This window comes from Caloenas nicobarica, chromosome 12 (genome assembly GCF_036013445.1).
Source record: "Caloenas nicobarica isolate bCalNic1 chromosome 12, bCalNic1.hap1, whole genome shotgun sequence".
Classification (NCBI taxonomy): domain Eukaryota; kingdom Metazoa; phylum Chordata; class Aves; order Columbiformes; family Columbidae; genus Caloenas; species Caloenas nicobarica.
The window spans coordinates 8,697,882-8,723,356 of record NC_088256.1 but is presented as its reverse complement, the minus strand read 5'-3'; the positions used below and the strand labels follow the sequence as shown (position 1 = coordinate 8,723,356).

The window sequence follows — 25,475 nt, the reverse complement described above, 5'->3', positions numbered from 1 at the left end:
TAGCAAAAGTGCTGTGCAGGAGTAGAAAAGACACCTGGTGATGTGAATTATTTTGTTTATCGGGTTTTTTGGGGTAGTGGTGGTGGTGTTTTTCTTAAACTTTTGATTACTGTAAAAACAGGTTATTTTCAAATTGGTAAATACGAAGGAGAAAGAGGAGGAGTTGTAGGGTGAGAATAACTTTCTGAAATAAAGTATGATGCTTTATGTGATACAATTCTGACATAGCAGAAGCATTCACAATATGAAAACAGAGCAGTATTTGCTGTTGCTTAAATTAGCCAGAGTCAAGTGTTGCATGTGTGCCATATAATAAATAATATCCATCTCTTGACATTGGTTTTATAATTAAAATGAAATGGTCAAAGACCAGTGTTTATTTTCATTCTATACATACTAAAAGTTTTTGCCTATATTTCCAATAACAGGTAGCATGTATGCAGCTCATCAATGCCCTTGTTACATCTCCAGAAGATCTTGATTTCAGGATACACTTGAGAAACGAGTTTTTACGTTGTGGCCTGAAGAAAATATTACCTGTAAGTCATTTGTATGTAGGAATTGATCACAGTCAACTGTTCATGTATGTTGAAGATAACGAATTCATTTTACTGAGAGTAGCAGATGTGAAAGATTGGGAGTGGGAAATGTCAGACCTACAAAGGACTGTCAAACCAAATCTCCTTTCATTCTGTACGGTTGAAAATTTAGGCTCTCATTGGCTATGTAAACCAGAGTGGTAGTAAATATATAAAAAATTTAATTAGAGTGGTCAAATTTAGCATAATGAGCTCAAGTCATATGCAGCTAACCTGAGTCTGGCTGTGGAACCAATCCTGGATTAACTTTCTTTGTATATGCTATTCCTGTTGTTTTCTGTGAAATCGGTTTTTTTTAATCTGCCTTCTTAAAATGCATTTTGAGTTTTAAAAGAAGAATCAAATGGACTCCTTCATTCTTTTGTTGTTGACAATTGAAGACTGCTTGTCTTCTTGCAGCTACACAGAAGTATGCCTTTGTGGGTGGCTGTGGATGCATATTTGTGACTTAGGGGTAGATTCGTAGCTCTTTTCCAAGAAACCATTCTGATACTTACATCAAGAATATGCATAATTAAGCTACTCAGCAGTTTCTTAAAAAAATTAAGATAAATTAAAGAACACATTTGTCTGAAAAAAATTTATACTTCTGTAACTTTTAGGATATGAAGTTTTGAATCATCAGCATTTGTTAGGAATAAAAACATGCAGTTTTTAGTACATTCAGCTTTGATACTGTTACTGATGTCTGTATGTTACTTTCTCTTAGGGTAGATATTTAGGTTTTATATCATGTATATACATTAAAGTGGTCTTTGTCTTTATTTGCTGTAGAAGAACTCTTAGCTTTTTTTAATCTACTGAAAATTAGTTTACATATTCAAAAAATGCTTAAACTGTAAGAATTAGGGGTGGGTGAGCTGTAATACCAACTAAAATAGTCAATACAATCATACTGTTTATTTGTAAGGTATTAATTACAACATACACATTGAACTCAGGTCATTAATTCTGCAGAGAATGAATTTCTAAGGTAGAGGAGGTTTTTTTGCATTAGAAAGCAACTGTCTTAATGATAAAGCATCTTAAGAAGACTTCATGCTCATATTTGTAGGGGTAGAGGAAGCTAAACTTCATTCTTAAGTATATTGAAGAAATTGCTTTTATTTCTTACAAGAAAAACTTATTTTTCCCTGCTACAAGTATTAATTTTTGTCTTGGCTTTTTACTTCTCTTGTAAGTATTTCTCAATGTACTATGGTTGCTTTTATGCTATGATCTAGATTAACTTAATAACTCAACTTAATTAGAAGGCTTCGTGTTTTGTTCTGCAGCCCATACCTGCTGTATTCACTGATATTTTGCTTTAATTTTTCTCAGCTGTGCAATTATAATAAAAAACCCTATGCACTGTTCCAAAGTTTAATGTCTTATGTTTTGTTATGATATAATCTTTGAAGGAGGGGAATTCTTGCTTTGAAAAAGGGAAAATTAACATATACTATGCCTTGGAAAATAGGGCTTGAAAGATAAGGAGAACGAAGAGCTTGATATTCAGCTGAAAGTGTTTGATGAGAACAAAGAAGAAGACTTAATTGAACTGTCACATCGTCTTAATGATATCAGAGCTGAAATGGAATATCCTTTACAGAAATGATGTTATAACTTGTTGCATCGTTTAATAACGTTAGAAACCTAAGTTAGAATGCTCTATGTTTTGTTAAAGACTTATTTAGAAAAAGAGTGTTTAAATTTGCGTGTCAAATATGAGTCATTGGGAACTGAATTAGTGTTTTTTGTAAATAACATTTACGAAGGTAAACTCTGGCTTGTAATACATGGAGATGTAAAGTCACACCCATGGAAGGTTGTAAGTTTGAAGAAAAATGAGTTTTGATAAGGTGGAACAAAATTTCTAGTAGGTTCTGAAGCACTTAAGATGCATGCCTTCTCTAGTTGTGAAGAAGCAGTAAATTTAAAGTTACCTAAGTTCAGGATGGTTGCTTGCAGTTTTTAAGAGTAGTAACTGATACTTAAACGGAGGAAGGTACACACAATCAATGAGAAGAATATAAAAGCACTAATAAGTAGTGTTGTTGCATTACAGAACAGATAATTACAGGTTACTTTCTTCTTAAAGAAATTAAAAAGATTGCTGTGTATTTGCCAATAGCCTGGCTCACTTCAGAATGAAAATGAAAGCTTGGTGGGAAATATGCTTATAGAATTCTTGTAAGTATGTACTAGGATTTTTCTGAGGTACAGGGTTTATGTGGATAATCTTAGTGGAAAAAGGATATTTAGTAATAAGGGTAGTAGTTCAGATTGTGGTTTTACTTGAACAGTATGAATGACATCTGCAGAACTGGTTTGGGGGTGGATGTTTTGTTGTGTAGTGGTGTGGTTTTGTCTCTTTTTTTTTTTTTTTTTTCTTTTTAAGGCCATGTATTTCCTTAACAATGTTTGCACTGATGTGCATGAAGTATTTCATCTACTGTATAATATGTTGAAAGACACTTCTTCTGAAAATTACTTTTTGTCAATTCTCCAACATTTCCTTCTCATCAGGAATGATTACTATGTCCGGTAAGTGTCAGCCGTCAGGTTTGATTTTTGGGAGGGGGTAGGGAGAAGAATAGAAATCAAGACCCTGGTAAACTGAATAGCTCATAACGACACATGATCTGTTGCGCAGTAACTGATGTGTTGTTTCTCTTTCTGCTCAATGTTAATATTGAAAAGATCTTACTTAATACAGGGTGTTTCAAAAAGATGGACTCAATTTGAAATCTCACTGCTTTGAAATTGTATTCATCTTTTTGAAACACCCTGTATAATATCACTTGTTTCAAACACCTGAACCTTATTCTAACACCCTTATCCCAAAGTGTTGATCACTTTTTCCTTTATTCAAATTTAATAGCTTCATGGCTTCAAAGGAATTGAAAGTTAGTTGCGTTACTTGTAATTGAACAGTGTCTTAGACCTTGTTTTTTCAATGTAAGCTTCTCTTATGTGCACCTCATAGTGTCTTAGCAGTGTCACAGTACCACATACAAAATCTTGTTATAAGAAGTAATGTGTTAGTTATAAAGGGATGATAAAAACAATTGATATGCAATATGATTAAATTTAGAAGTAAAATACAACCTGAGAAATTTTTTTAAAAATAAATTTGAAAGTTTGGAATATCATTGGTTTAGGTTTAGAGTTTCCTACTTTGGGAGCTCAATGGTATTTGAGATGTAATACCTTGCACTGGTAAGAACTAATAATTTTGAGGACAGAATCCCCTAACCTTAGAGATTCCTGATGAGATGTATATGAAGCAATTAAGGTAATAATTAACTCATTTTTGAAGTAACTGAATACTGGTACTGTTGTGAGTGATGGAATTCACTGTGTTGAGGACATGCTAAATAAATTCTTGCTGCATATCTTCAAAATACTAAAGACATGGCTTATTTTATTATTGTCTGGCAAAGGATAAATGAAAAGTGCACAATATTTTGTGTAGTCCTGAGCTTCAGGTATCCTTCTGAGAAATGACAACAATGCTTCATTAGTCAGAGTACAAATATGACTTTTAACTTGATCCTTTTACTGGCAATTGTATAGTTCATATATTAGGAGTTGAAGTTACCCCCCTTTCCCAACTCCATGTCACCTAAATGATTGTTCATGTTCTTATTATCTTGTAAAATGTTTTCTTTGTTAGACCTCAGTATTACAAGATAATAGAAGAATGTGTGTCACAGATAGTATTGCACTGCAGTGGCATGGACCCAGATTTTAAATGTAGAGGAAGAATGGATGTGGATTTTACTCATCTTGTTGGTTTGTATCCTATAAGCAATTTTACCTTGTTTTACTGAAGTGCATGTTTTACTTTGTATGCTTCTGTCTAAACTTAAATTGACAGTGTGAATTACTTCAATTTTCTGGAAATATGTAAGTAACCTACAAGTGTACTTGTAGAGAAGGCCAGATCAAGTTTTGCAACCTTTAATAAAATGGCACTGATGAAGTTTGCTTCTCAAAATTTGTCTTGATTTATACCTAAATATGATAGTCTTAATAACAAAAAAAAAGTTTGTTCATAAATTGTGTCAATTTCAGGTCTGTTACAGATACCAAAATTTAGATTAACATTAATTCTTAGTGGATTTATAATAGTTATATAGTTCATTCTAAGACTATTTTCTGTAACATTTTCTAAGTATTTGAGGCAAACTAATGAGTTAAAGCATTGAAGGACTGTGCATGTTCATATAATGTGGGAAAGAAGCAGCTGAATAAATACCATGTCATTGAAATGGCAATTGTCAGCGTTTAGAAGTGCTGGTTTATGCTTTTTTTAAGATAGATCTGCTAGATTGTGTTTTTGAAATTCAAGGCCATCTCCAGAGTTGAATATTTCATTTGGGAAAGTAATTGCTCTTGGAGACCACAGTCATTTAGGAAAACTTTTTTTTTTCCTGGATGATGTGGCAAAAAAGCAAAGAAAGTATGTTGGACAGGTTGACTTTGGTGGGTGGGGGGGAATTTATTTCTAAAAGATATCCTGCATATCTAAGAAATATTTCTGCACTTTCTAGTCAGTTGTGATTCTAGGAATGTGGTCACTTGATTTTACATTAAGATCTTGCCTCACCTTGCCATTTGTTTCCACTGACCTGGTAGTTTTAGGGATAACTGGTTTGTCTCTCCATACCAATTCCTACCTGTAATGTGTAATTACTTGTGTTTACCTCACTTATATTGTTTTATACTGCATGAAAAGTCAATAGGAGTGTGTTGTACCATTGCTGAGTGAAGAAACTTGTGCTTCACAGTGTGTCCCTATTCTCCTTGCCTGAAAAATAATTTTACTCAAGTAAGGAAATGCTTCATTTTTGGATTCCTAATCTGGAAAGGAGGCTTTCTGATTTGAAGCCTCAGCAATAACTATTACTTCATACTAATGTTAAAATCCTTTTTTTTCTTATTTAGTAGTAGATTCATGTAAAAGAGAAGGGCATGAAACTGAGATGAGTCAGACACAGGACAACTATGATGATTAATACTCTTCAACCTTCTTGGTCATATGTCATCACCACTTTTTTTTATATTTATGAATTTTACTCATCAAATTAATTCACCAAATGTTTGGTCAGATCAACCTAGTAATTGTATTTTTTAACTTTTCGTGTCATAATGTCAGAGGGTAATTATGTTTGGAAGGCATCTCAGAGCTCTGAAGCATTTTACCTGACTTCTGTGTGGTATTTACTTAAATTTTAGATGCTTGTGTGGACAAAGCTAAAGTAGAAGAGAGTGAAAAGAAAGCAGCAGAATTTTCCAGAAAGGTAAGTCCTAATCATAATTCTTCTTAAGGCAGGGACAGAAGCCTGACAGGATCACAGTAGACTTGTTTCACAGTTGAAACATACTGGAAATGGGGAAAAAGTGTCTCTCGCAGGCAGGATGTTCTTTGATATTTAATAGGTCTGTGGATTTTGGGTTTTTCTGTGTGTGCATGGCTCAGATTCAGCTTCCTTTGAATTCAAAAGTAGATAAGTGGTATTAGCTGTATATATCTTCAGTTGTATTCCTCTGCTGTAGATAACTGATGGAGAGAATTCCACTTGTTGCTATTTTGTCTTGATATACTTAGTCATAGTTAAATACCTAAAGTGCAGTTATATGCTTAAAAAAGGAGGGGTGAGGGAAATGTTCGTGACTCATCTAGCTTTGTTTTAGAACCTGAAGAAACTTATTGAAAAGCAGTGTCATTCAGTGTTTGAAAAAGCATCAACTCCTTAGGCACAGAGATACTAACATTAAAATATTGTTTTATGTCCTTCTAATGGCCATGATAAATTATTACATTGCGTGGGAGAGTGATTTATTTCCTAATTATTCACATTTAGGAATCTCACAGTGCATTTTGGAACCTGTTTTAAAGCAGTTTTATTCTTCTGGTCCAGTTTTGTTTTATTAGAAACTTGATAACTAAGACCTGTTTCAGTCATGGGCTGTTTTCATTTATTACTAGAGAAAGGACAAATTAGACATTTAAAATTATTTCTGTAGGAAGAATTGCAGCCCAGTATATTTTTCATAGTAAAATTTTTGAGGAGTATTTCTAAAGAAATTGACACTTATCCTTGTGCTTTATCACTGTTGGTGTTTGTGCTGAAAATATCTTGATGAAACATGTTTTCTCAAGTTACTTAAATTCCTGTTTCCGATATTATGTTAGTGGATAATTTGTCATCTCAGATCATCACATCCTATCTAAGGGTATGAAATGCTGAATATACTATATTAACTGCAATAGTACTGGAAGTTTACGTAGCATGTTGTTGTGTATTAAAAGCATTCAAAGTTTTGTATTTTGCTGATCTGGTCTAAGAAGCCTTTTGCAGACCAAAAGGCAGTATGTGTTCTTGAACATGATGATTACAAATCTCAAATGAAGGGTGGAATTGTTACTAGCTTGTCTCTCTTTAATGTTAAATGTAGATGTGTTTTTAATAGGAGTTATGGTGTCTGTGCTTTATGGATGGCAAATTGTTGTGACGCTTCCCTGGCAGACATGTTTATCATAATGTATTTTCTTAGTGGCAGTCAACATATGTTCTTCCTAGTGAAAACTTGTTTTGTTCTGTGGTAGAATGAGTAACAGAAGCTTTCAAAGATGCTGGTAATCTCTTAAGTCTAGTAAATAGTAGCAGGATGAAAATACACAGCAAATTTCTCACAATTGCATTGTAAACTGGGCTTCTGTTTTATATGGGGACATCAAGACTAAAGGGATCTCTTGGCTTATTTGGATATCTCTTTTCTTATGTTACTTTATGGCTGATTTTGCTGAAGCTGCACACCTCTCTCTTTGGATGTAAGCTGAGACATATACTTGAGTCTAGGTCAAGAAGTCTGCAATGTTCTGTTGAGGGAGGGAAAAACCTGTCAAACTTAACAGCTGTAGTAAGTAGCTGGATCTGAGTGGTTCTGTGTCATGACTTATTGATGGAAGACATGTGGTACTAGAATAACTCATATTGGAAAAATACTTTTTTTTTTAAATTAAGTTAAAAGTGCATCTATTGCTTTAGTTGTGATATTGCTCAAAGAATTCCTGAAAACATAATATCTAGTGTGGATATAAATGGACCAACACTTCTGTATTGGTTAATCATTACAGTTTGATGAAGAGTTCACAGCTCGACAGGAGGCACAAGCAGAGCTTCAGAAACGAGAAGAGAAAATCAAAGAACTTGAAACAGAAATCAAACAGCTACGAACCCAGGTAATAAAACTAAATCACAGTAAGTTCTACAGTTGAGTGGAGATTTTTTTTTTTTTTTAAATTTGAAAAGAAATTGCCTTGAAGTATCTTGTCTCTATGGAGTTTGAAATATATGTTGTATTGATTTGTTTTTAAGCCACTATAAACTAATGAAGGATAGCTAATGGAGGTAGCATTCTTCAAATAGCACTATACTCAATACCTGTCATAGATATTTGCTTTATTGAGGAAAAAACTTCCTTAGGCTATGAAAAGTTTGAATCCAGCCTGACCTTTTTTTCTCCAAGTATTTGTTCATGCTTTAGCATTACTTCTGTATGTTTTGCAGAAAGTGTTTGTTTTGGAAGGCTTTATGCTTGAATTACAAAGCTGGAAATCATGATAGCCATGTGCACAATATACGTACCTTTCAGCATGTGCATGCAAATGGTAACATCAATTTTTTTTTTTTTAAACTCTGGCTATCAGACTGTAGCCATTTCTAAAATGAATATATTTATACTAGCTTTATACAGTTTCAGGTGAATACAAGAAAAATGCAGGTCCTTGTGGAAGGGGAAGGTGATAAGCTGAGTAAGCTAAGCTGACTTTACTTGCATTCATTTCCTCAAGTTTTGCTCACAAACACCAAAACTGTATCTCGAAGTGTTCTGTCCAGGATCAAGAAATGCTGCTGTTGAGCCCTCACATCATCTCCTGGCTTCATGAGAATGAATTAGGTTTTTGACAGGACTTTTACACACTTTAGCATCAAACAGATTGTCTGGTTGGCTGCTTTTGCCTCAGCCTGGCTTATTTCTTACTCCTTCCACACTAGGCAAGGTCTGCCTGTTGCCTTTTTTCCTTACTGTGAATATCTTAATGCCCGTGATCTCAGTTGCTGTTAAGATAAGAAGAGGAAGGAAAGTAAGTGATCTGCTATAACCTGACTGCCGTCATCCTGCTCAGGTTGCTGGTCTTCTGCTGGCAAGTTGTCCGTGCTGTAGCCTTATCAGAGCACTGGCCTTCTCATCTTCATGTAGTGATGTTACATTGCATTTAACAGCTGGATTGCTGTTCTTTCTCATCGTGTCCATTTGACAATGTTATGTTGAAATTTGACAGTCTGTTTTCTGAAATATGACAGTCTATTTTAATGAGTTCTTGACCAATTTTTGCATTACAGCTTATGTAGTAGTTCATGGGCCAAGGAAACACATGCCTTGAGCAAAACCAAATATTTATTTTTAGTCTAATTATTAATCCTGTTATATTGATTGTAACACAGTTCAGATTGTCCAGACATTACAGCTCATTCCCCAGAATGTTACAATTAAAAGTGATACACATTCACTTTCTAGTATCTATGCCTTTTTTTTCTCTAGCATTATGCTCCCCACACAATATATTGTGGCACTTATGTTTAGGTGCACTTAGGTTTTTCTCAGCTTGATTTTTTTTTTTTTTTTTTTTGTAAGAAACTTTTGGTTCCTTTAAACTTCCTTTAATTGCATAGGGAAATATTATGCAAATCAGATTAAATGAACAACCTATATTTCTTAATAATTTTGTAATAAAAAAATAGTAGTGGAAGTAGAATATGAGCTCATGTGGTGTTTTGTACATAGCTCCTGATGCTACGTCCTAATAGATAGTGTTGGAAGACAAAAATCTGTGAGGAATTTGTACTAGGCTAGGATCACATTATCAGTGCAGAAACCTCTGTGATGGTTTAACATACCGCTGTTTCTCTTCTTTGTTGCTTTCACAACTTATTAGAATAGATATTGCAATTGCTCTTTCTTCCTGTCACTGCAGAAACAACTGCAGACTGATTTAAAGGAAAGCATGATAGTTTTGCGTGCACTCCCCTCACCCATCACACATGATGTCAGGGTCATTATGAACGACTGTGGTCCCATAACCTTTTGCACTGCAATATCCACTTCAGTAATTTCTGTGGAAAATTTTCCACCAGCAGATTAGTGTTGTTAAAATTCAGCGTTGTTATTACCATTTCTGATGCCCCAGCTTGCCACGATATCTTAAGTGGGATAAATGTTTTGTGCATTGGTAAGAAATAAAATGCTGTTCTGTTCACTTAAATGTTACTGCTACTATTAAATTTTCTTTAAAATGGAAACAATTTGTTTTTATAAAAATGCTAGGTTATTCAGTTTACTTGGCAGTTTTATGGTACATGATATAATCTATTGCTATTGCTTCTCATTTAAATAGGAGAATGGTTGCATTTCTCACTTTCTTGAGGTACAGTTGAGTACGATGCATCCTAGTTGGTTCAGCTTCATATTAAACCTCCTCCCCTCCCTGGTAAAAGTAATTTGTCTTTTATATTTCAGGGTCCAGTCCTGACAGGTCAACTGACAGAAGTAGCACCATTACCTTCAACCCTACCAAGTGAGAATGTGCCACCATCTCCAGCAGCACTGCTACCCGGTGGAGCAATACCTCCACCGCCTCCGCTACCCAGTGGAGCAATACCTCCGCCGCCTCCGCTACCCAGTGGAGCAGCACCTCCTCTTCCACTATCTGCTGGAGTAATACCTCCCCCTCCTCCGCTACCACCTTCACTACCTGGTGGAGCAGCACCACCGCCACCTCCTCCACCGCCTCCGCTGCCTGGTGGAGCAGCACCACCGCCACCTCCTCCACCGCCTCCGCTGCCTGGTGGAGCAGCACCACCGCCACCTCCTCCTCTACCTGGTGGAGCAGTACCTCCTCCACCACCTCCGCTACCTGGTGGAGCAGTACCTCCTCCACCACCACCACCTTTTGGTGGGCCTCCAATGCCACCACCTCTTGGAGGTATTCCTTTTGCTCCCTTTCCGGTGATACCAGCGTTACCACATGGGATGAAGGAGAAGAAAAAGTATAAACTGGAAGTTGCAATGAAGAGAATCAACTGGTCAAAGGTAATAAGATCTTTGGTTTTATTCCCATTGATCAAGAGTGGCTTTTGTGGAATAAGGAGGTAATGTGCTAGGGTTTACATTCGATTGTTAGTAGTGCTCATGAAGTTTGAGGAATTAATTCCATTCTTTATCCAAACCATTTTTGCGGTGGTTGTGATTCAAATGGCATTGGTTTTCAAACACACCTTATGCTATGAGGCAAGCTCCAAGTGTTTAATGCTGCCATGAGCTCCTAACACTCCTTTTTCTGGGGACACCTGTAGCTAACAGCTCTCAAAATATTGTCAGGTTTTGTATAGAATTAAGTTCTACATTATTTCAGCTATAGTTGATAGTTGACTCGCCAAGTGAGCACTTCAAAGAAAATGTCTTCTTTAAAGCAGGTGTAAGTTACCAAGCAATTAAAATGTTTCCTTTATAAATCATGTTACTACATTTTCAGCAAAAAGTTTAGTTAAAGGATTGCTGGGTTTTGGGATGGGAAATGAATCTCGAAGTAGACAATTGGGTGGAAAACTATTGGGCACACTGCAATTTAGGAACTTTGACATTCTCGCAATTGACAGAAAGAAGGATCTGGAGTCAAGGGATAACTACAGCTATTTGCTTAATTGAAGTATCTGTGGCTGAGTAATGATAAAGGATGTTGAGAAAGGAGACGTGTTGAGAGGTTTTACTTGAGTCTGTAGGTATAAAATGCAGTAAAACTTGGTGTGAATGGGTACAGGGGATTTTGGAAGACAATGCAAAGCAGAACTCTGATTTTAGTTTCGTCTTCTCTGGGTTAAGCAAACTGTAGGAGCCATAAATTATGTGGTTTATGATTTATTTTTTTCCTTGCTTTTTTTGAAGACAGGTTGAAAGTGGATCAGGCTTTCAGAGACTCTAATTTTAGCTGTGATATCTTCTTGTCAGAACAGTGCATGATTGCTCTGGTTATGCCTTTTATGAATTTCCTTTAAAAATGAAGCATGAGTGAAACTGCTATGGTGGCAATTCAATGGGTTATCTAGTTTCATTTTAAAAGCCTTGCATGAAACTTAAAAACTTGACTAGCTTAAAAAAAGAAAGGTGGGAGTGTATTGGTGCAAGATTTTTTCCTAATTAAAAGAAATAACTGTATACTTACCATTATAGTAAGCACACAGACTTCAACTACTCAAATTTTCAGTTTAAAGGCAGATGTCTTGACATGACATTAAGAATGATTTTAAATTCCATCGTCTTAATAAATACAGAAATTCATGATAAATTAAAGCATCTAATTAAGAAATGATGCCAATTATTTTGTGTTCACATTTCTTTTGTTCTTGTCATATGTTCTGGAATTTTGAAAGGGCATTTGACTTCCATTGCCATACCTGCCTGTCAGTCATAGTTGTATTACAAAACACAATTCAACTTTTTTTTTTTTTTTCCCCTCTGAGAAAGGCTGGTGTTTACCCTGTTAAGACAGTTGCAAAACTTATCAGAAGGTTCTAAAGGCAATGTTATTAAACGTCAATTTTTATTGTAAGCATTGAAGACATTTTTACTAGACGTAATTTTTGTATTTAGCAGTATATAGTTTAATATTACCCATGAGTTAAAGCCATGGCTCTATTAGAGTTGTGAAGCTTATGTTCCTCCCCTCTCCTTTATGATACAAATATAGTTGATACTGTATGCTGTAATGAATTTTTAAATGAGATTCTTGTTGACAGAACTTTGTGTTCCAAAACAAAATTATTTTTTAGAAGTCTGTTGGTTGCACACTGAGTGAGAGACTTCTTGCCGTGAGAGCTCTCAGATAACGTGTGTTGGGCTCAGTGGATTTATGCAGTGACAGCAGGAGGTGGCAGTAGGTTCCTGCTGTGTTTCCTTTCTCTTGTGGCCCTGTGGTGAGGATGGGTCCGAGAGGATATCTGTGACTCCTAAGGTGTGGGGAGTACGACCAGTGGGTGAATGCTCACTGATTTTCATAAGTAATGCAGAGAGTTGCTCGTATCATTGTTCTGTGTCAAAGCAGAAAGACAAACTGTGACTCAAATGGAAAGACAGGGCTCTGTTCTGTTAGGTGCAGTGAATGTGAATAGTCACTTTGTATTAAGTTGCAGATGTATATCCAACCCATCAGGAATAGTTCCGAAGCAGTTTTCAAACTCAGATAACAGCATGCTATTTCTTGTAGAAACCTTCTAAATTTGTGATGTCTCATGTAGTTTAATTTCAGAGAACGCTGGTGTCTGTGCTTTAATGGTACTTGCAGGTTATTAATCTCCGAGATGTTTATTGCTTCAGGTTAGTAATGTGCCAGGCGTATGGCCACTGGGAGGAGCTATGGGACTGTTCCAGTGAAATGTTTGGGTGCCCTTAACTTGGAGTGAATGTGAGCTTCTGCACAATCTCAACATGGTTATATTTTATCAAATGTCATTTACTTGAGCAGTAGACTGCAGGCACAATCTGTGATTTGCAAACTAACCTGTGTGAGCAGTTAGTAGTAATTCTTGCCTCTCAATGTAATTGAACGCTTTGTGACAAGAGGAGTTATGCAGGTGTTCAGGTGTGTGTGCCTTCAAAATCCTTTTTCGATCACTCTAACCACTGTCCTGCCATATAAAGGAAATGAATTTGGGCTATCGGGTAATTCCGTATATCATCAAGATTAACCCATCACATCTTAAAGGCAGTTTGTGGTTGGCAGTTTTTAGAGGTATAGAATGCAGTAGATGTATTGATGTTTGCAGGAAAAAATACATAGATCACCAAATCATCAATGCAAATCAAAGGAGGACCTTTATATATTTTATGCTATCTGGTGGACTTCAGCGTAGTTTAACTGGATATCTGCTACTTAAGTATCAAGATACTAAATCTTTGTACTACCAGCTATTGTCTGACACTTTCCTTGAGAACTGTGTTCAATAGTGTGTTGGTACCAGGAACTTGATAAAATGAAGTTGTTGATGAAAGTAAGCTGTTAAGTGGCTACAGATGGTCATTGCTGACCTAAGTTGCAATTTAACATGTAACAACTGTTGAACACATAATGTACTTTGCACTCTGAAATACTGCAGTCTCTTTCAGCGTGATTCATAGCTGGTAAAACTGTTGGGAAATTCATATAGATATAGATGTACATCTTTCTGGAAAGTTGGGTGTTATCATGTTGTCCTGGGTAGAGCTGGATGACATGGGATGCCAGATGTTCTCCTGGCTGAAGATGCTGTATCTTTTCAATATGAAACATCTGAAATGGATCACATCATTGGACAGCAATAACAGTCCTTTGTAGACTGTTTTCACAACATTGCTTGGACACAGGATCGTATGTCCATCTAGTTCTTACGTAGCTGTTGATCCTGTCAGACACAGTGGGATTTCACTTTTAAGAGTGATTATAAAGATGGATGGTCTTAGGGCAGCAGCACTGGACTGTGCCTGGAAATTATTCTAGTTTTTTCCATGGGGTTTTTCAGGTGATGCAAGGTAAGTTGCTTTCTGTCATTTGAGTATCTATCATCACCACTTAAACCCAAACCTTTCAAGGACTAGTAGTGAAAGAATTTTACTGTTGAAAGAGGAGCTAGACTGTCTTCTGATATTTTTGAATAAATGATCTTAATTGTCTTTCGAAATAAAAAGTAAGCTTAGGTTTAGTGTTCCTCCAAGTCTGAGGTGTGGAATAGCGAACTGGCTATTTCTTTTGAGTAACAAATAAGAGCAGTATCAGGAATGATTAATCACACTAACTTTGGAAGGAGAAATCTGGAAGGATGAGATAAAACCTGTGTGGAAATGTATGGCATGTCAATTTATAGTTTCTTTTAGCAGAATAATTAATGTTTATAACTTACCTTTAGTATTTTGTCACTGGATTTCAAAATATTTGGCGATGTGCCAAAATAATCTGAAAGTGTATCTAACAGTAGTAGTTTAAAAAGAGGCTTTGAAAATATTTAAGTAGAGGGTATTCAAAATAGTCAACCATGTTTTTAATCCATTAATTAAATATTAAACCCTAGTATCTCTTTGGGAATTTCCATACAGACTTTTTTCCTTATAGAATATAGGTTTCATCACAGATTTATATTTTACCAGTTTTCTTAAGAGAGGGAAGAAAACTTGTATGCCATCGACAAGATAATTCTCTCCTGGACTTGCTGCTCATCCTCGACTTGCCACTGCTTTATCTGGTTAGGATAGTTTCCCTCCCAGAATTCATTTATCTTTTTCATTTATTTAGACATCTCACTTAAACAGAGAAGAATTCCTGCCATGCATGCAACTTATGCTTTCCACACTCAGTTGTCCTTGTTAAGTAATATCTGATTCTAGCATCAGTTGCACTAATTTTGTAACTGTGAAACATAGACCACTATTCTGTAAACATACAGAAAAAGAAGCTTTTTAGTTTGTAGTGCATGTTTGTCATTCCAGCCAATTTCATTTCAATCAATTATATTCATGTGTTTATAGAAATAATTTATAAAGTGTACATCTGAGCTCTGTGTATGACAATGGAAAGCAACTGCAGATGGAGATTTTGCTTAAGAGCTCTGGGAACAGTGCCAAAGATGTGCTTACTGAAAAAGAAGAAAGTCTATTTGATCATTGCTTTTAAGGAGCCATCATTTTGGGAATAAAATTCTTACTATTTAATTTAGTGCCTTTTGTTGCAACTGTCTTCACCATTAATTTTAGATTAAGGTAGTTTTAAAAAGTGTCTGACCTGCAGCTGGTGGTAAAGCAGGTCCACATTAACACATTGGTCATATGGTAAGAGGTGGGGGACCAGTACATTGCAGTGAAAGCTTAGTGAGCTTTACAAATATGGTATTGATCAATTTCTTTCATATCATCCTGAAATTAAATAGCCCTTGAAAATTAATTGACATTTTAAAGTTGTAAACAAGAATTGATAAGACTTTAAAAACTGGAAGAGGGACATATTCTGAAAACAAAATAGCTATTCAGAACCACAAGGAGTAAAGAGTAAAATTGGCATTCAGCTTCTATATGGTAGATTACTTTTTTCTTTTAATACAGCCAGTATCAAATAAGATACTGTAATGAAATCTCTCTACAGTTGAAAAAATGGAAACTGTATTTAAAAAATCATATGAATTATAAAATTATTTGTGATATTTAAGAAGATAATTCTTCCAACAATTAATATTGAGTCACCGAAAGGTCCACATTGAGATGTCACTTGCAAATAAGGTATTCCATACTCTGGCAGTGTAGGAAAGATTATTCTTTCCACAGCTCTCAAGTAGCAGGGATGCATAACAGTGGTTAAAAATTTGAGAACTGTCTAGAAAATAATCAAGAGAAAGCTAGAACACTTTCAAACCCAGAGGCTAATGGGTTGTTGAGTTTGTTTGGAGATCTTGTTGAATGGGAGAAATATAATAATCATTGGGTAGCTAGAGGACAGTTCATATTGTTGTGTTTTGTTCTGGAAGCATCTTTAAGAGAAAGAACATACTATGTGGAAGATAGCTAAACTTAATTCAGTCCAATTACCACAAAAGTCTAGTTATTGGCTTTAACTTGGCTATTGAAAATACTAGTTATTAACTTTGGAAATGCCATTTTTGTTTCAGATTGAGCCTCAAGAGATAGCAGAAAACAGCTTTTGGGTAAAAGCTGAAGAAGATAAATTTGAAAACCCAGAACTGTTTGCAAAATTGGCAGTTACCTTTGGAACACAAATGAAAGGTACATTCTTTGATTTTTGTATTATGCTTTTATTAAGTTTAAAACTATGCAATGACAGTCTCTCATGCTTTGTGCAGTACCATGGAATTCATATAATGGTTTTATAGCAGGAAGATGATTCAGAACGTATGTTTTTATTAAGAATAGCAGTGTATTTCAAGAATTGCTCCTCCCTCACTTTATGGCGTGAGAGGAGGAATGTTTCATAATAATACCTCTTAAAACTGCAGAGTATGTTGCAGACAGATGTAAATTTTTTTCAAATGAAATGAAAATTAAATTTAAATTCTAATCCTAAAATCATGCTCATCTGCTAGCTGCAGGAACTGTAAGTTGTCAGGTTCTTTTAGATATTCCACATGTGTTTGAGTAACAAAAATGTACTTGCTTGTATCACTCTGCTAAATCAAAATCCTCTACAAGTTACAATGTAGCAACTACAATATGCAGTTGAATCACAAAATCACAACTCTGTAATATGCCTACTGTCATGATTCTGGAATATGTTGGTTGAAACCATAGTTGTTTTCAAGGTTCTTGTGTGTGTGTCCTTAGACTTTGCTTTCCCTCCCCCCCCTTTTTTTTTTAATTCTATATGCAGCTCTCATTCAAGAAAAAAAGTCTTTCAATATACTCATTAAATTAGTATTTAAATTTGTGTTATATAATCCAAGAAGCACCCCTCCTCCCTCCCGCCCCCACAAAGTCATATGCAGTTAAACTGCATTGTTACTGTCATTAGTGAATGATGCAAGTTAATTTTCAGAGGGTTGAATGTGTGAGTGCACAGTCTTTAAGCTGTTCGCATATAGCACAGGCAAGTGGCAGATAGTCTTACTGGTTTTTGTTGGAACAGTGTGAAATGGGTCTGTTCGACTACTGTGGATAACAATACAGTGAGAGGAAAAACGATGCTGGAGCTTTCCGTCAAGCGTGACTGAGGCTGCTCAGTATGTCATGTAAATAGCTCTTCTGCTATTGATTTTAGATGAGAAAAATCATTAATTTCTCAAACACTTAATTCCTTCAGTAGGAGATATGATAATGTTTATATCTTGAGTGGGAATGCAGTTACTAACAACTTAATGTCAGTTATGATTTTCATACTTTTATACCATCCTCAGCTCTTCATGGCTCTCAGATGGTCTTCGAGTACTTCTGAAGCTGCACACAGCCTCTTCAGGTCTTTTCATTATTATCCATGGGTAATGGTCAATTGATCAGCATCTCACATGTGGCCCTGTATTGCTAATTTGTTTCAGGCACTGAAAAGAAGGAAGTACTGCTGAAGTACCGTTCAATAGTAACTTAGGAGCTAATGAGTCCAAGAAGTGGTAGATACTGAAAGAATTCCTGATCTAGCTACCAATTTTTTTGTCCATCAGCCAGTTAGAACCCGATATACCTTAGGGATGGGCAGTTCTTGAAGTGGATGGAATCAGATACACCAAGTGTTTATAGGCCAAATCTGAATAAGCAAACACACAATTAGGATTTCAAAGTGAATGTATGTACTGACTGTAAGCATTTTTGTGCAACCTGTTGTTGTTGTGGGTTTTGTTTGTTTGTTGTTTGTTTTTTGTTTGTGTGTTGTGGTTTTCTTTTTCCTTTTTTTGGCTTTCAGAATTAACAATTCAGGTGATGCTTCGTATTTTAACCATAAGCAGTCTTCTGTTTTAACTTGAACTACCAGAATGCTCTCACTTCTACCAATTTCTTGAGGATTCTATTATTTCAAAATTAAGTTGTATTGCACGTAGAGGTTTTCGGTATCCTGGCTGTTGTCTGAATTTCAGTAACAAGAACTACGGTTTATATTAATACAGTGTTTGAAAAGCTAACTTGAGTTAAGGAAGGTCTTTCAGATGACCATAATTGGCTGAACCATTTCTTGAGTAGATTCCTCAAATTATTTCTGAATGTTTTTATTTTTTTCTCTTCTGAAACTCCTTCAAAGAGTCATAGCTGATTTTTTCATAAGATAAATATGCAGTTCTTTCACTTAAAGCTGAACCACTGAATGTGAACCATAAGTATTCGGCTTTATACAATGCTTCCTGCTTTCTGCTCTAAATGTTCAGGTGTTACATGAAGTTATACAAAAACATTGTCTACAGTATTTTAACACTTTTTTCCATACAAAAGCTGATAGATCTTTGTTTCATAGTGTGACACTGAGGTTAAAGTGATGTGGAGTTTGTCACTGGGTTTAGTGGGACATCAAGGCAGGAAAAACTCTAAGGGAAAGAACCCGTTGCGGCAGATAACACTTAAAATGCAATGAGACCCTCCTTAATGAAAATGCCAAGTTCCTGTCTTGAGCTGAATTCTTTCTTCAGAAATCTGAAGAAATATTTCTGAATACCTGAAAGCTGTCTTCATTAAAAATGCTTAAAAACCCTGGTGAGATTTTGACATAGCTGTTGGTTTCATAGGAGAGGAAATTCTTGTTGACATAGTTGCACAGTTCTAAAACTACGATCAACAGAAATTCTCCAAATAGCATTCGGTGCTGATAGCCTTGCAGATATTCTTCTATATGTTGTTCTCAGTTAATGGTTATAGAAAATAATATGCTCTGACAAAGGACGAGAAGACTGTTAAAAATGCTACTACATATTAACCAAGATATTAAAATCTTATTTGGCTGACTAGTAGAGAAAGACAGTGTTGTCTTTCTTTGAGTTCAAGTTTCTCTTAAAACTTGAAAACCAACCAGAAGTCAAGAAGAGTCTTGGAGCATTTTGTTGCACCACCGGCTCACATAATTGCATTCCACAAGCAACTTTTTTCTGCAGCTGCTCTCTGCAAAGGAAAACATTAAATGATATTCACCAGTCATCCTCATCTTTTGTCTTAACAGCCACAGGCAGCTCATTAATCCCCAAAATACTTACTTCAGGCATAATCTAGGATCAAATTTCTCTTCTGTTTTAGTCTGTATTTTGGTGTGGTCTCCTAATATAATACAGGAGAACAATAGAAAGACAAATAGAAATGCATTTTATATTCTTTTCAGAGCAGTCAGCATGTAAAACAAATAAATGGAAGAGTGGAAGAAAACTGCCAACTGCCAAAAGCAATTGTGATGGCTTAGTGTTTACTATCTTGTGTTTCATGGCATTTTGGAATGCTAGTGGGAATAGTAACTAAAGTAAAACAAAAGATAGCATACACACTTATTAAAAAATTGTAATTCCATATAGGTTGCAGCACTCAGATTTGATTAAAACTGAATCCTATTCATGATTTTCAGGCACAATGAGAGTAAAACTTAGGCATTTTTCCTCATTTAACATAGTTTTGGTTTAAGATACTCGAAGAATAACTTAATGTTGATTGTGACTAAACTATGTCCTGCCTTGCTGAGTACCACCTGTTTTCAAGCAAGGCAGCCGAAGCTGCAGAGTAGTGGTACTTTTGGAGACCAAGAATGTGTGTGTGAGGGGGAAAGTAGTAATAAGACACTTCTGAAATACAGTTTTAATTAGTTAAAAAATTATTGCATTATCAGCTGCTTGTAAAACATAAGTATGTTTAGTCACAGAGCACCATGAACAAAAAGGAATGTCCCATGACTGGTAAAAATAATTTTATTTCAATATGCTTAGATCTTTTTAAAAAGCATGCATAAGGTTAAATCTTTTCTTGCTACTGTAACATTAGATATTTAATACTGATACCCTGTGAATATGTAGAATGCATTTAATTAGGTTCAGAACAGTACTAACAGTTATACTGGGGTATTTAGTCTGTGAAATCAATTGCCGAGCATGCTTAGGAAAACATTTTTTGTATAGGGAGCAATGGAAACATTAATAAGTATTCATTCCCTTTCAGACTTTACAGGATTTTGACATCTTGGGGTTTGAACTAAGTTAACTGAGATCTAATTGTCACTGTCTCAGTACAATCTGGAAGGATTTTCTCCATTTTTCTTCAGGAGAAATATGAATGATCTAAATACCTTTTTAAGGGCCTCTGACAAATGAACTCCAGGGTTTTAAATTTGCATTAAAGACCTTAGATGATGTGGGATGGTTACTGCATTGTGGGTAGCAGTGAAACACATAGATACATATTTCCTTGTGTAACTGCACAGAGGTAAAGTCATGATCATATCAGTTTCCCATCAGTTACTTGTTTTCTTTTAACCTGGTTAATTCTAAGGAGAATCTGATATAATGCAGAATTTTGTTCTGTGAATCGTGCATTACTTAAAAGTGAAAGCGGTGATTTTGCTGCTGAAAACATGAATCATCCTTTTACAGCTTTTGAGTCATGACTTGAAAATTTCAGGCTCAGTAGTATTTGGTTTGCAAAAATAATCTTAAAATGGATTGATTTGTGTTTTGATATTTAAATAGCAAGAGGAAGGAAATCTGTTGGAGGTATTGTTAGCTCAACCTTATCTTATTTTTAAAATGGTTAAATGTTACCTGCAAGCACCGATCTCTTCAGACAAGTTTTTTTTAAACAAGAGGATAACCTTTACATAACCTTTACATAGTAAAGTTTTTTTCCTCTTTAAAACTTGGCGTGATCAGTTCTAAGCTTTTTGTGATCACATGAATATTTTCTTAATTTAAAAATAAAAAATCCTTTCCAGTTTATGAACTATAAAGAAAATGTGAAATAAACTCAATGAATAATCCTTAGCTGGATTATGTAGTATGAACCCTGCAGTAATTCTTATTAACTGAAGGGAGTAGATCCAAGTGATCAGATACATGCATCTTGTCCTTCTGAGTCTGTTTTGTGATCCTAAGTCATTAACTTCTGTAAACACACAGTGAAATAGTGAAATGTGATGACAACTAAGAATGCCTTCTTGTTGATGTCTTTAAATGGTCCCACTATCAAAATTCTAGAACTAAAAAAGTTACAAGTTTTTGATTAAATACATAATAGGAATTTTCTAGTGGGGGAAAATACCGTAGTGAAACGAAGCAAGAATTTATGCTTAGCATAATAATCCAGTCTGGTTGTATATCTCTGGAAGCTTGAGCTACTGCTTTTTGGTGGGATTCGGGGTCTGTATGTATTTCTGTAGAATGTCTTTAGAAAAACCTCAACAACTAAAACGAAGTGTTTAAAATGTTTGTATTCTTGCCAAGACCCTACTTAATAGCAAATCTTTCAAATCATTTAGACAGGTCATATTATGTTGTGCGGCTGGTACATTCTTTTTCTCAATTTTGCTTTTGTCCCTTAACTCCATCAAATCATACTTCTTGGCTACCGGCATAAGGGAAGAGAATGCCATCAGCAGCGGTGTGATGTCTGCGGTGCTTCGGGGAATGTGATCTCAAAAACTCCCTACGTTGGTGTTTAATTTTTTGAATATTAAATACATATATGATTGGTAAGCTGAAGTGTCTACTAGCAGGTAAAAGTAAAGGATGAAAATGTTATGGCACTGTAGATAAGTTGTGATACATCATATGCTCACAGCCTCAGATAACTTTGTAATAATGTGACAATACTCAATGTGCCTGGCCTGCTGCTATCAAAATCACTTTTCACTGTTTGATTGATAGTCTAATTGCAAAACACTACAAAGCAAGTTAATGCCTTTTCCCTTAAGGATCATGTTAATTTCTGGCTCTTGTAATTTAGGTTGTGTATTTTGCCAGTCAAGAATGATAGTGGTGCTCTGAAGAAATTAATTATGTGTACGGTAGATCTGTAAAGGTAGTAATTAGTACATAATAGTCTGTAACTACTGGGATTGTTCCAGTACAGAATTCATTATCCATCCAACTTACCTCAAGGGAAAACTTCTCGATTGGGGTTCTGTTGCTTTTTTTATGATTAGACTTTTAAAATACAATTCAACAATAATTTTGATATGTTTTCAAAGTTGAACTAAGGTTTTAATAGCCGAGTTGTCTTTTTTACATTATGGGAGCCTGAGTGAGAAAGGACGAGAGAAAAACCACAAACCTGCATGTGAAGCGTTATTGAACAAAACATGAACAAAATATTCAGGTTTATATTTTTCTATCTATAATGTCATAATATATATGTAATATAAAATCTATTATTTTAATACTGCCTTGTTTTACTAATTATGGTCTGAAAACTTAGGTGGTTATCCAGTCCTATCTTTGATATCTCCATCTGTGAACAACTTCTATAACTCATCTGTAGCTCAGTTTTAAAATATTAGTAATAATGAAAAATTAGTAAAAAGTGGATAGGATTAACCGAAATTTAGTTTTAACTTGTTGACGTTTTGGGTCAGTGCTAGGATTTTAGTATCTAAATTTGTTTTATTGATTGAGGAAGAAGAGAGTTGAAATGGGTAACTGAAAATAGTATGAAAATGTTGTTGGAAAAATTTAAGAAAGAACATGACAAACATACTGAAAAAGCTGAAGAACAGTCCAGGGAGACAACATTGCTTCTGAGGAAGACACAACATATGACATGATGAGGTTGATAAAAACATGATGTTTGAATAAGATGAACTACAGTGACGATATGAACATCCTCTTTTGTCAACAATAATACTTATTTGAAGATGAGAGTTTCTTTCTTAGGCTATAAAGGTTAGACTATAAACAGTTCTACTTGTGCAGAACTGTAAGCAGGTAACAATGCTTATCTAAATAAGTGTATTGTAAACATTCTAAGGTAAGTGTTGTTTTTAAATTTGTTGGAAGTAGCGAGAGGACTGGCTCTAAAAATAGACAAAGGTGGAATACTGGCTGTTACTGTAGATAAGTAGTGTGATAGATGTACGCAGGTGTTGCACTCTATTTTCATATACAGCCTTTATATGGAGACTTCAACACTTATTTCTACTGTGTTAAAGTGTTAAGTCTAATCAACATACAAGAAGCACTTATTATTCCAGTTACATTGATAGTAGCACTCAAATATAACCTCCTTTTCATCCACCCCTTCTATTTTTGATCTTATACTCACCCGTCCTATGTGCCCCTGAAGAGCGAAGGTCAAATGGTGTTGTAACAAGTCGTCAGCATCTTGAGTTCTTCACCACAAGGTGTATGATTTTACAGTGGAGACTTTTTCCTCTTTTTAAGTCTGCTTGGCGTTGTTTTACCTTTCTGGTAAAATACTGTTTAACAGATACTGACAATTTTCTTTCTGTAAGTGGATCAGATCTTCGGTAGGTTCTTCTGTTTGCATTCGTTGATTGGGGTGTCTTATCAAGACTTCCTTCAGCTCTGGTGAAATTTCTGTACTTTATTCTTCATTGCCTTAAAGTGCTTGGATGACTACATTCTAATTAAAGTGAATTATTAAAACTTGAGCTGCGGTAGTCTTTTGATTGCCTCCTACTTTCTGTGGATACGTGTCATTTGAGGTCTAAATGTCAGCTTTCTTGGAGTAGTGAATTAAAGGCCAGAACGGAGGTGGGCCTCTATTCCCACCTGCTTAGCTTTTATTTTCCCTTGCTTGCAGCATCCACAAGAACACCTTATTATACCTTAAATTTATTTTTTTTCATTATTAAGAAAACATGCCATAAAACTTAAACAACTTACCTACTTCAGTATTTGAAATTCTTTTCCTTCTCCAAAAAGTTTAGAATACAGCAATATGAAAGACATAACTGTATCTAATTCTTTCATGTGTGTTGAACAAATTAGAGCATTTGAACTGGGAACATATGATGTCCTTGATATATTTTTATCAGGCTTTAATGAAAACTACCCTTCTGGTTTGAACACATTTTGATGCTATTTACAGGTTAATTCTATAATATCCATTTGCAAGTAAATAGTATAGTCTTGTTAACATCATGCAGAACATGTTCATGTTATGCTCACATGTGAAATACCCATGTGCCATCTTCAGTGGGTTTTCTTGAAGGCTCTTTGGTACTCCTTTTTGAGCCATTGAATGTTCACAGTAGTTTGTGTCTTTTGAACCTTGTTGTGCCTTGTGATTTCAATAGTGCAAGATACCTTTACATGAGAATGCAACCTAGGCCTGCCTTACTGAATCAACTAGTTGGAAGGGGCATTTTAAAGCTGTCTTTTGTGTTCTACACCTGGTATAAAGCAGGCTCATTTTTGATCTCCTGAAGAAAAGAGTGTGTAATTTTTTTTTTCTTCTGTTTAACCACCCATTCTTAAAGGATAGCGTGTTATTTTGCAGTGTGTTTGAAAATTTCTAGGGTAACTTAGACACTTTCTATTTACACCTCTGCTGAATCTTGAGGAGAGAGAGGAAGAAATCAAGATAGGCTAGTTTCAGTGTACCCTATTTCCCTGAAAATAAGACAGGGTCTTATATTAATTTTTGCTCCAGAAGATGCATTACAGGTTATTTTCAGGGAATGTCTTATTTTTCCATGAACAACAATCCACATTTATTCTTGGGGGGGGGGAAAAAAAAATCAACATTTATTCAAATGTAGTCATGTCATCACATTCTGGAACATCATCATAACTCTCCAAACCCTGAATTCCATCATGAATTTCTTGTGACTGTTTCCTTTAGAACCATTGGTCCAAATTCCTCTTGTCTATATAGTCTGCTCGTAGTGCACTTGCAGTGCAACTGTCAGTTTTCTTGTCAGGTGTCTGCTTTTCTTGGTGGAGGGTCTGTCTGTCCTGCTGCATTCTATTGACAGTTAATTTTACTTTTTTACATGTATAGCTGCCTGGACACTATTTAAATTGACTTTTTTAATAAGCTGTAACTAGGGCTTATTTTTGGAGTAGGGTTCATATTTTGAGCATCCAGAAAAATCATGCTAGGGCTTATTCTTGGGATAGGTCTTATTCTTGGGGAAACAGGGTGTGTCAGTTGATACCGTTGATCCAGTTGACTTTTTGTTCTTTCCCTTTGCCCTGCTTCTTCATAGGTATGTCTTTCTGACATAAATTTAATTATTTTTAACCTCCTGTGACCAGTTAGTCTGCTGAAGCAGTTAGTGTTCATTCTTTGATCAGAATGAATGTTTTAGCTTCAAATATTCTCATTGTGGTAATTAGATTTGCATGCATTAAATGAACTTTTAAAGGTTTTATTCTGTTATCGAAG

The 25,475-nt window shown here is 35.3% G+C and overlaps 1 protein-coding gene across 4 annotated transcripts in view; it reads left to right on the top strand.

The window, feature by feature from the left end:
* The window catches only part of DIAPH2 (diaphanous related formin 2), a 211,122-nt gene that overhangs the window by 36,590 nt on the left and 149,057 nt on the right, over nucleotides 1–25,475 (top strand). For all 4 annotated transcript variants that reach the window (XM_065643073.1, XM_065643071.1, XM_065643074.1 and 1 more), the window contains 8 exons: nucleotides 429–539; nucleotides 2,059–2,177; nucleotides 3,009–3,125; nucleotides 4,258–4,376; nucleotides 5,823–5,887; nucleotides 7,729–7,833; nucleotides 10,173–10,745; nucleotides 16,337–16,451. In XM_065643073.1, the coding sequence (XP_065499145.1) occupies nucleotides 429–539; nucleotides 2,059–2,177; nucleotides 3,009–3,125; nucleotides 4,258–4,376; nucleotides 5,823–5,887; nucleotides 7,729–7,833; nucleotides 10,173–10,745; nucleotides 16,337–16,451 (1,324 nt within the window). The remainder of the gene's footprint in view (nucleotides 1–428; nucleotides 540–2,058; nucleotides 2,178–3,008; nucleotides 3,126–4,257; nucleotides 4,377–5,822; nucleotides 5,888–7,728; nucleotides 7,834–10,172; nucleotides 10,746–16,336; nucleotides 16,452–25,475) is intronic.